General features: G+C 48.2%; 1 protein-coding gene across 1 annotated transcript in view; it reads left to right on the top strand.

The window, feature by feature from the left end:
• LOC306752937 (BCL-6 corepressor-like) overlaps positions 1-12,500 on the top strand; it is a gene marked incomplete at both ends in the record, with an annotated part of 29,997 nt that overhangs the window by 17,006 nt on the left and 491 nt on the right. Inside the window, 6 exons of the mRNA XM_079236771.1 lie at positions 72-171; positions 3,601-3,767; positions 4,216-4,361; positions 5,991-6,068; positions 7,830-8,013; positions 11,497-12,500. The exon at positions 11,497-12,500 is cut by the window's right edge and continues 491 nt beyond it. Of these exons, the coding sequence (XP_079092897.1) occupies positions 72-171; positions 3,601-3,767; positions 4,216-4,361; positions 5,991-6,068; positions 7,830-8,013; positions 11,497-12,500 (1,679 nt within the window). The remainder of the gene's footprint in view (positions 1-71; positions 172-3,600; positions 3,768-4,215; positions 4,362-5,990; positions 6,069-7,829; positions 8,014-11,496) is intronic.

The following is a 12,500-nucleotide window of genomic DNA, read 5'->3' as shown; positions in this document are numbered from 1 at the left end:
TCGAGCTCGTGCTAACCACTTTAAATGTCTCTTTCCACACACACACACACACAGGTGTCCCCGCCACACACACACATCACTCGCCCTCCACCCGCTGAAGTCCGCCGGCTGATCGTGAACAAGAACGCCGGGGAGACGCTGCTGCAGCGCGCCGCCCGCCTGGGATACGAGGTAACGAGACCAAACGCACCCAGGTGTGTGCACAGGTGGAGGGGGCGGAGTCAAGGGTCAAGAACACATGTTGACTCCTTCGTCTTCTGGTTTTAACGCTTTTATTTGAAGTCTTCTGGTGGACGTTTAGAACGTGAGATGAAGCTCTATTGTTCTCAACTTTAACCCCTCTCATCCTGATGAAGCGTCACAGCCCCTCCCCCTCTCTCTCTCTAAGTGAATTAGTCTCGCTCACCACTCCCTCGCCCGGCGCTCTGGTTTGATTGCTTTTTCCCGAAAAGCAAAGTCACACATGCAAAAACAAAACACACACACTTTAACACACATCTGTGCAGAATCACAGCAACAGTGTGAAGACTTGAGTTCTGCAGTTTTGTCCCAGAAAAAGAGGAATGAAAGACCCAGAAGAACCCTCTTTCTACCCTGAGATCCCTCTTTCTACTTTGAGAACCCTCTTTCTACCCTGAGAAGAACCCTCTTTCTACCCTGAGCGCCCTCTTTCTACCTTGATAGCCCTCTTTCTACCCAGAGAACCCTCTTTCTACCTTGAAGAACCCTCATTCTAAGTTGAAGAACCCTCATTCTACCTTGAGAAGAACCCTCACTCTACCTTGAAGAATCCCTCACTCTACCTTGAGAAGAACCCTCACTCTACCTTGAAGAACCCTCATTCTACCTTGAAGAACCCTCATTCTACCTTGAAGAACCCTCACTCTACCTTGAAGAATTCTCATTCTACCTTGAAGAACCCTCACTCTACCTTGAAGAACCCTCATTCTACCTTGAGAAGAACCCTCATTCTACCTTGAAGAACCCTCATTCTACCTTGAAGAACCCTCATTCTACCTTAAGAAGAACCCTCATTCTACCTTGAGAAGAAACCTCACTCTACCATGAGAAGAACCCTCATTCTACCTTGAGAAGAACCCTCATTCTACCTTAAGAAGAAACCTCACTCTACCGTGAGAAGAACCCTCACTCTACCTTGAAGAATCCTCATTCTACCTTAAGAAGAAACCTCACTCTACCGTGAGAAGAACCCTCACTCTACCTTGAAGAACCCTCATTCTACCTTGAAGAACCCTCATTCTACCTTGAGAAGAACCCTCATTCTACCGTGAGAAGAACCCATATTCTACCTTGAGAAGAACCCTCATTCTACCTTGAAGAACCCTCATTCTACCTTGAAGAACCCTCTTTCTACCTTAAGAAGAACCCTCATTCTACCTTGAGAAGAAACCTCACTCTACCATGAGAAGAACCCTCATTCTACCTTGAGAAGAACCCTCATTCTACCTTGAGAAGAAACCTCACTCTACCTTGAGAAGAAACCTCACTCTACCTTGAAGAATTCTCATTCTACCTTGAAGAACCCTCACTCTACCTTTTAGAACCCTCATTCTACCTTGAGAAGAACCCTCATTCTACCTTGAAGAACCCTCATTCTACCTTGAAGAACCCTCATTCTACCTTAAGAAGAAACCTCACTCTACCATGAGAAGAACCCTCATTCTACCTTGAGAAGAAACCTCACTCTACCATGAGATGAACCCTCATTCTACCTTGAAGAACCCTCATTCTACCTTGAAGAACCCTCACTCTACCTTGAAGAACCCTCATTCTACCTTGAAGAACCCTCACTCTACCTTGAAGAACCCTCATTCTACCTTGAAGAACCCTCATTCTACCTTGAAGAACCCTCATTCTACCTTGAAGAACCCTCACTCTACCTTGAAGAACCCTCACTCTACCTTGAAGAACCCTCATTCTACCTTGAAGAACCCTCATTCTACCTTGAAGAACCCTCACTCTACCTTGAAGAACCCTCATTCTACCTTGAAGAACCCTCACTCTACCTTGAAGAACCCTCATTCTACCTTGAAGAACCCTCATTCTACCTTGAAGAACCCTCATTCTACCTTGAAGAACCCTCACTCTACCTTGAAGAACCCTCACTCTACCTTGAAGAACCCTCACTCTACCTTGAAGAACCCTCATTCTACCTTGAAGAACCCTCACTCTACCTTGAAGAACCCTCATTCTACCTTAAGAAGAACCCTCATTCTACCTTGAGAAGAAACCTCACTCTACCGTGAAAAGAACCCTCACTCTACTTTGAAGAACCCTCACTCTACCTTGAAGAACCCTCATTATACCTTGAAGAATCCTCATTCTACCTTAAGAAGAACCCTTATTCTACCTTGAGAAGAAACCTCACTCTACCTTGAAAAGAAACCTCACTCTACCTTGAGAAGAAACCTCACTCTACCTTGAGAAGAAACCTCACTCTACCTTGAGAAGAAACCTCACTCTTCCTTGAGAAGAAACCTCACTCTACCGTGAGAAGAACCCTCACTCTACCTTGAAGAATTCTCATTCTACCTTGAAGAACCCTCATTCTACCTTGAAGAACCCTCATTCTACCTTGAGAAGAACCCTTATTCTACCGTGAGAAGAACCCATATTCTACCTTGAGAAGAACCCTCATTCTACCTTGAAGAACCCTCATTCTACCTTGAGAAGAAACCTCACTCTACCTTGAAGAACCCTCTTTCCTTCTCCCCAGAGGATGAAGTGAGACTCGAACCTGCGACATTAAAGTCACCGCTCTCACCGGATGCCCTTTATTGCAATTCAGTCCACGTTTGAAAATCATTTTGAGGCGGAAGAGTGGTGTGTGTGTGTGTGTGTGTGTGTGTGTGTGTGTGTGTGTGTGTGTGTGTGTGTGTGACAGCTCTTGTCAGCCCACCCTCTCTCTCTCTCCCTCTCTCTCGTTGAGGTGCAGCGGTGAAGCTAACGAGCTCAGTTTGCAAATGAAGCCGTCATCCATCATGACACACACATACGCACACATACACACACACACGCACACACACACGCACACACATCGGGTTTTTAAGCCGCAATCATTTTGAGAGCAGAAGAAGAAAAAGGGAGAGAGGGTTGAATCCTCGGAGGTGTTCGACTCGTTTCCTTAAGGTGGAATTGTCGTTCCCTCCTGTGTTTCCTTAAGGTGGAATTGTTGTTTCCTCCTGTGTTTTCTTAAGAGATAAACGTTGGAGGATCAAAGAACCAAAATATTCTGAAGTCAATTAATTTATTCACGTCGTTGTGGATGAAATTATACAATGTTAATAAAGTAAAAGTGATCAATAGTTCTAAAAAGAATATCAGAATATAAAATCCAAGTGTTTACAGTTACAAATTAATTAAAATGTTATGATCATCTCAACTTTAAATTCTGCTTTTCACGTCCACACATCGTAAAGTTCTCCCTCAAAGTAACAACATCGTCCATAAAATGCTAACATGCTAACTGCACATGTGCAGACTAGTCCCCGTCCTAGTGCAGGTTTGTCTCCAGCGCCCTCTGCAGGCCAGAGGGGAAGATGTGTCTGTGGGTTCTAACGCTCTTCCTCTCGTGTCCAGGAGGTGGTGCTGTACTGTCTGGAGCGGCGGGTCTGCGACGTCAACCAGCGAGACCACGCCGGGTACCGCGCACTGCACGAGGCCTGCGCCCGCGGTTGGCTGGCCATCGCGCGCCACCTGGTGGAGCACGGCGCCGACGTCAACTGCAGCGCTCAGGACGGGACCAGGTACGAGTTCACAAGGGCTGTTAGCTGTTAGCAGCGTGCTGCACAGCATCACACACGTCATCAGGAAAATGAGTGTGTGGTATTTAGTTATAGATAACTGCATCATCTGCATATAGACAAATCTTCACTGTCCGAATGTTGATATAATATCTATATCTATATCTATATATCTCTATATAGATATAGTATATATCTATATAGAGATATATAGATATAGATATAGTATATATCTATATAGAGATATATAGATATAGATGTAGTATATATCTATATAGATATAGATATATAGATATAGCATATATCTATATAAAGATATATATCTATATATCTATATATAGATATATAGATATAAATATAGTATGTATCTATCTAGATATATACTACATAGATACAACACGACAATACATAACACCGGCTGTCCTCCTGAAGTAAACGGTCTCGTCTCCAGGCCGCTGCACGACGCCGTGCAGAACGACCACGTGGAGCTGGTCCGCTTCCTGCTGGCCTGCGGTGCCGACCCGACTATCACCGCCTACTCTGGTCGAGGGCCAATCAGCATGACCCACAGCGCTGCCATGGAAACCTTCCTTGAGGGTAGGAGGGACTAAACCTTATAAGCCCGACGCTCTTTTTCTGGTCTCCCGGAAATGAGAAGTGTGTTTTTTAACTAAAACTCAAACTGAGCTATCTCCTCATCCACAGTTCCGATCTAATTCATTTAAATTGTTAAAGTCCCGTAACCTGTGTGAGAGTAGTGGTTTTACTCTTTTTTTAAAGATCGTTAATTTGTATTAATTCCGTAAGCTCCTCAACATGACTAAGCGATCATAACGTTTCACTAAAGCTCTCATAAGTGTGTCAGTCAGAGGACCGTCCCTGTAGCCTAGCAGGAAGAGAGCATCGCCTCTGTGTCGCTGTCTCTGCACGGCAAAGCAGGAGCGCAGTTATTTGGGTTTTTATTGGGGCGTTTGGAGGTCCTGCGATCTCATTGGTCCCCAGACTCGCCTGAAAGCGCGTCTGACGGGACATACGGGAATATGGACTGAATATGCTTCCTAACATGTCAATGCTTGTGTTTATTGATTATTATTGCAGCTTTAGGCTGGAACAGCTTCAATCGATCACATTTTGATGATCGATCAATTATTTAAGTTATTTATGACGGAAGCTTCATTCTCAGGTTACAGTTTCTGTCATGTGAAGATTCACTGGTTTTCTGTTTTATTTCATTTTAAACTGAATATGTTTTTTTAGACATTTCATCGACTAAAAGATTAAATCTGACGTTAACACCAATAATTGAGAGATTTTTCTTCGTTCTAGTGGCAGCTTTACTGCAATAATAAATACATATTTCAAATAGATTAAAGAAAGATTTATACATATTTATATATATATATATTTATATATATTTATTTATATTTATTATATATATTTTTTTTTATTGTCTTGGAGAAATTAAAATGTTAAAATGACACGTTAACTATAAATAATATCCAGAACTGATGAAAAAGAATGAGGGAGAAATAATAAATATTATAATTATGAATAAAATATTAAATAAAAAGGATTTGGTGCGAACGAGTGAACTGTTGGAGTCAACAAGAAGGAAACAAGAGAGGAAACGAGGCTGTGTGTGTGTGTGTGTGTGTGTGTGTGTGTGTGTGTGTGTGTGTGTGTGTGTGTGTGTGTGTGTGTGTGTGTGTGTGTGTGTGTGGCAGCCTGTCTGATTACCATTCCCTGCCTGTATTTGTTCTCCCCGTCTCTCTCTCTCTCTCTTTTTTCTCTCCCTCTCTCTCGCGCTCTCCGGAGGGGTTTAATGAGGCTTGGCTGTTGAATCCCAGAACAGCTTACTGCCACACACACACACACACACACACACCCTCCTGCCAGCATCCGTCTACTCAGCGCCAGGCGCCGCGGCGACAAGCCGGCACCGACTGAGCACAAACACTCATCGTCTTCTTCCCGCTTTCCGCTGTGTGTGTGTGTGTGTGTGTGTGTGTGTGTGTGTGTGTGTGAGTGTGTGTGTGTGTCTGTGTGTGTGTGTGTGTGTGTGTGTGTCTGTGTCTGTGTGTGTGTCTGTGTCTGTGTGTGTGTGTGTGTGTATGTGCGCGCGCGCGTGTCCCTATTGTTTTTCGTCTCGCTGCCTCCGTCCTCTCTGATTGGTCGGCTCTTTGATCGACCACGAGAGCCACTAACCCGTCTCTCTCTCCTCTGCAGACTATCTGTCCGACCTCCAGGGAAGGTCGGAGGGCGATCCAGGAATCTGCTGGGAGTTTTACGGCACCTCGGTGTGCGGTTAGTTTACACACAAACACACTGGCGTGGACACGGGGTTGCTGGGAGGGGATCAATAGTGGAGCATTAAAGGAAGTAGGATTTGAAGACCGACAACCAAAGACAAAAGTTAGACAAAATATATTTAACTGGTCCTGAGAGAACGAGGGACACTACAAAGAGACGTTAAGTTTCAGGTTGGGCTCAAAAGTTAGGACAAAAAGAACCCAATCAAGAGTAAAGATACTACCTTTAAAACAATGTGAACCATAAGAACTACGTCTAAACCAGTTAGGACCCAAAGAACAACCGTTAAATCAGTTAGGACCCAAATAACTACCTTTAACCCAGTTAGGACCCAAATAACTACCTCTAAACCAGTTAAGACCCAATAACTACCTCTAAACCAGTTAGGATCCAAAGAACTACCTCTAAACCAGTTAAGACCCAATAACTACCTCTAAACCAGTTAGGATCCAAAGAACTACCTCTAAACCAGTTAGGACCCAAATATCTACCTTTAAACCAGTTAGGACCCAAATAGCTACCTCTAAACCAGTTAGGACCCAAATAACTACCTTTAAAATAGTTAGGATCCAAATAACTACCTCTAAACCAGTTAGGACCCAAATAACTACCTCTAAACCAGTTCGGACCCAAAGAACTACCTCTTAACCAGTTAGGACCCAAATAACTACCTCTAAACCAGTTAGGACCCAAAGAACTACCTTTAAACCAGTTAGGACACACAGAACTACCTCTAAACCAGTTAGGACCCAAAGAACTACCTCTAAACCAGTTAGGACCCAAATAACTACCTTCAAACCAGTCCGGACCCAAATAACTACCTTTAAACTAGTCCGGACCCAAATAACTACCTTCAAACCAGTCCGGACCCAAATAACTACCTTTAAACTAGTTAGGATCTAAATAACTACCTCTAAACCAGTTAGGACCCAAATAACTACCTTTAAACCAGTTAGGATCCAAAGAACTACCTCTAAACCAGTTAGGACCCAAATAACTACCTTTAAACCAGTTAGGACCCAAAGACTACCTCTAAACCAGTTATGACCCAAATAACTACCTTTAAACCAGTTAAGACCCAAATAACTACCTCTAAACCAGTTAGGACCCAAAGAACTACCTCTAAACCAGTTAGGACCCAAAGAACTACCTTTAAACTAGTTAGGATCCAAATAACTACCTCTAAACCAGTTAGGATCCAAATAACTGCCTCTAAACCAGTTAGGACCCAAATAACTACCTTTAGACTAGTTAGGACCCAAATAACTACCTTTAAAATAGTTAGGATCCAAAGAACTACCTCTAAACCAGTTAAGATCCAAAGAACTACCTCTAAACCAGTTAAGATCCAAAGAACTACCTCTAAACCAGTTAAGACCCAAAGAACTACCTCTAAACCAGTTATGACCTAAAGAACTACCTCTAAACCAGTTAGGACCCAAATAACTACCTTTAAACCAGTTAGGACCCAAAGGATGACCTCAAAACCAGTTAAGACCCAAATAACTACCTTCAAACCAGTCTGGACCCAAATAACTACCTTCAAACCAGTTAGGGCCCAAATAACTACCTCTAAACCAGTTAGGACCCAAATAACTACCTTCAAACCAGTGCGGACCCAAATAGCAACCTCAAAACCAGTTAGGACCTAAAGAACTACCTTTATGCCAGTTAGGACTAAACTAGCTGATTCATTAGGACTAAAGGACATTGTCTTCTATCAATAATGTCACCCTGATGTTTTGTGTTTTACAGAACCATCCAGCGAGGTCGGACTGTACAACATTCTTGCTGACCCGCCGGGGCCAGAGGAGGAAGAGGAAGATGAAGAGGAGGATGAGGATGAGGAGCAACGAGCCAGGAGAGAGGTGTTTGAGTTTGAGCTGTCTGACCGGCCACTGCTTCCCTGCTACAACATCCAGGTGTCTCTGTCCCAGGGGTGAGACCAGAATACTGAACATATCAGGGTTTTACTGCGTTGGTGTGTCTAAGGTAGGACCTATAGGACTACAGGGAAAAGACGACTATGAGGACTATGACCATGACAAAGGAGTTACCCCTCAACTTTGACTGGAGGCACAAACATTTGGGAACTAATAGAACTAGAACCAAAAGAAGTAGGACTAACCATATGGGGACTAAAGGAAACAGGATATCGGGAACCAGGGCCAAAGGAAGTAGGACTAACTATATGGGGTCTAAATGAAACAGGACTAAAGGAACCAGGGCCAAAGGAAGTAGGACTAACTATATGTGGTCCAAAGGAAACAGGACTAAAGGACTAGGGCAAGGTGATTGACAGGTCTCTATGTCACTCCTCCTCAGTCTACATATGGTCATTTCCTGTTCACCCATTGCAAAAATACAAGATGGCGACGGCACGACGGACCCTAGACGAACCCCACGACGGACCGCACGACGGACCCTAGACGAACCCCACGACGGACCGCACGACGGACCCTAGACGAACCCCACGACGGACCGCGGGACGGACCGCGGGACGGACTCGGGACGAACCCCACGACGGACCCCACGACGGACCGCACGACGGACCGCACGACGAACCCCACGACGGACCGCGGGACGGACCGCGGGACGGACTCGGGACGAACCCCACGACGGACCCCACGACGGACCGCACGACGGACCGCACGACGAACCCCACGACGGACCCCACGACGGACCCTAGACGAACCCCACGACGGACCCCACGACGGACCCCACGACGGACCCTAGACGAACCTCACGACGGACCGCGGGACGGACCGCGGGACGGACTCGGGACGAACCCCACGACGGACCCCACGACGGACCGCACGACGGACCGCACGACGAACCCCACGACGGACCCCACGACGGACCCTAGACGAACCCCACGACGGACCCCACGACGGACCCCACGACGGACCCTAGACGAACCCCACGACGGACCCCACGACGGACCGCACGACGGACCGCACGACGAACCCCACGACGGACCCCACGACGGACCCTAGACGAACCCCACGACGGACCCCACGACGGACCCCACGACGGACCCTAGACGAACCCCACGACGGACCCCACGACGGACCGCACGACGGACCCTAGACGAACCCCACGACGGACCGCGGGACGGACCGCGGGACGGACTCGGGACGAACCCCACGACGGACCCCACGACGGACCCCACGACGGACCCCACGACAAACCCCACGACGGACCCTAGACGAACCCCACAACGGGCCCCACGATGGGCCCCATGACGGACCCCACGACGGACCCAAGACGAACCCCTTGACGGACCGCACGACGAACCCCACGACGGACCGCGGGACGGACCGCGGGACGGACTCGGGACGAACCCCACGACGGACCCCACGACGGACCGCACGACGGACCGCACGACGAACCCCACGACGGACCCCACGACGGACCCTAGACGAACCCCACGACGGACCCCACGACGGACCCCACGACGGACCCTAGACGAACCTCACGACGGACCGCGGGACGGACCGCGGGACGGACTCGGGACGAACCCCACGACGGACCCCACGACGGACCGCACGACGGACCGCACGACGAACCCCACGACGGACCCCACGACGGACCCTAGACGAACCCCACGACGGACCCCACGACGGACCCCACGACGGACCCTAGACGAACCCCACGACGGACCCCACGACGGACCGCACGACGGACCCTAGACGAACCCCACGACGGACCGCGGGACGGACCGCGGGACGGACTCGGGACGAACCCCACGACGGACCCCACGACGGACCCCACGACAAACCCCACGACGGACCCTAGACGAACCCCACAACGGGCCCCACGATGGGCCCCATGACGGACCCCACGACGGACCCAAGACGAACCCCTTGACGGGCCCCATGACGAATCCCGCGACGGACCCCATGACGGAGCCCATGAACTCGACTGCAGGAGTAAAACCAACCTGAAGAACTAAAATAACTCATTCTGAAATGAAACGAGAGGAACGAACAAATGACGCACACACTCCGTCTTTTCTCTTTCGCACTTGCACACTCTTTCTCTCGGTGTTGTTCTAACACGTCTTGTTGTGTTTCACACACATACGCACACACATACACACACACACACACACACATATACACAGAAACGCACACACATACACACCAATTAAGGTGGTGTAAAGCAGCTCAGAACAGAGAGAGGATCCTCTGGGGAGAGAGAGGGAGATAAAGACGGGACAGACGGAGAGGTCGTTAACGAGGATTGCATCGCCGTGGCGACGCGGCTAATTGGCTTTCACTTTGTCTTCCTCCCCCCGTCCCTCCATCCCCCCACCCGTCCCTGATGTCGTATTAATGGCTCCTCCCGGGTACGAGGCCACCGGCTCTCCGGCTCTTTCTCACGCCTTTCATTCGCTTGTTTAACATTCCAGCAGCAACATGTGGCCGTGTGTGTGTGTGTGTTGTAATTTGCCCTTGGCACACACACATTGACAGGCATTGTGAATCAATAGCTCCTCGGGTGCCGCAGCAGAAGCCTCCTCTCCGTCTAACCATATGAGGTCTAAAGGAAGTAGGACTAAAGGAAGTAGGACTATAGGAAGTAGGAATAAATGAAGTAGGACTAAAGGAAGTAGGAATAAATTAAGTAGGACTGAAGGAAGTAGGGCTAACTGAAGTAAGACTAAAGGAAGTAGGACTAACCATAGGAGGTCTAAAGGAAGTAGGACTAAAGGAAGTAGGCCTAAAGGAAGTTGGACTAAAGGAAGTAGAACTAAAGGAATTACGACTAACCATAAGAGGTCTAAAGGAAACAGGACTGAAGAAAGTAGGACCACCCTTATGCAGTCAAAAAAAACAGGACTAAAGGTACTAGGACTAAAGGAAGTAGGACTAAAGGAAGTAAGGCTAAAGGAAGTAGGACTAACCATAGGAGGTCTAAAGGAAACAGGACTGAAGGAAGTAGTACTACCATTATGTGGTCTAAAGAAAACAGGACTAAAGGAAGTAAGACGAAAGGAAGTAGGTCTAAAGGAACTAGGACTACCCTTATGGGGTCTAAAGGAAGTAGGACTAAAGGAACTAGGACTAAGGGGAGTAGGACTACCCTTATGTGGTCTAACGGAAACAGGGCTAAAGGAAACAGGACTAACGGAAATAGGACTAACTATATGAGGTCTAAAGAAAACAGGACTAAAGGAACTAGGTATAAAGGAAATAGGACTAAAGGAACTAGGAAGCCTAGAAGCCTACTCTCCGTCTTCCTCTCTGCGTTTCTGGAAAACAAATAAACTTTTAATTCAATGTATCATTTACCATTAAACACACATAGTTTGTTTTGTCTGAGATTTAAACACACAAACTCTCCACAAATATGTCTTTTAAACGCGTCTCCTGAAATTAGACGAGATATTTAGAACCTTCTGTTTCTCCTCTTCCAGACCGAGGAACTGGCTCCTCCTCGCCGACGTCCTGGGTCGACTTCGGATGACGTCCCGGTCTTTCCGGCGCCTTTTCCCGCAGCTCAACGTGCGCTCCGTCCCCGAGGACGAGTTCTACCTGCAGGCCTGCCGGTCGCAGCTCCTCACGGGTCCGGACGAGCAGGACCTCGACTTCTTTAGGTCGGACGTCAAGGACCCTCTGGAGCTGGTGGAGGCCACTCCGGAGCTGGCTGGCATGCTTGGCTCCTCCCTGGAGTTCGTGGACAGTCGCTGGGACTCGCTGGAGGCGTCTCCACCTACAACACCAACACCGCCACAGCGTTTCCCCCCGTTATTACCCCCAGAAGCCGGCACTAAACCAAGCAGATCTGCAGAGTCTGGACTAAGCCAAGGGTTTAAGACTCTGGGATGTTCTAAGATGGAACCCAACATGAATGCCGGTATGTGGGAACATCCAGGAAGTAAAAACACGGGGGTTCCTCTTCTTGTGAAGCCAATTGTGACTGCAAGCATGTGGGAACCGCAAAGACAACAAAGTAAGAATACTTGGATTCCCAACTCGAACTCAGACTCTAAAAAAGACTTGAGGGAACGACAACAACAAGGATCTGAATCCACCAACACTCCCACCAGGTCCGAGTCAGCGGTCGTTGCAAACATGAGGAAACCTCAGCGACTAAGAAGTGGGAGCGTCGTGGACTCTGACGCCAACTTGGAACCACGGCCAATACAAAGTGAGAACCCCGCAGACTCAACTGGCGCCATGGATGCCAACGCGTTGAGGCGACCAAACCAAGAGGGTACGCCCGGCAGGGTCTCGGTCTCTACAAACCAAGAGGGTACGCCCGGTGGGGTCTCGGTCTCTACAAATCAAGGGGGTACGCCCGGTGGGGTCTCTACAAACCAAGAGGGTACGCCCGGTGGGGTCTCGGTCTCTACAAACCAAGAGGGTACGCCCGGTGGGGTCTCGGTCTCTACAAACCAAGAGGGTACGCCCGGTGGGG

This window comes from Taurulus bubalis, assembly GCF_910589615.1.
Source record: "Taurulus bubalis genome assembly, chromosome: 21".
NCBI classification, from domain to species: Eukaryota; Metazoa; Chordata; class Actinopteri; order Perciformes; family Cottidae; genus Taurulus; species Taurulus bubalis.
Note: the sequence above shows the minus strand (reverse complement) of the source record. Positions and strands in the feature narration are given on the sequence as shown.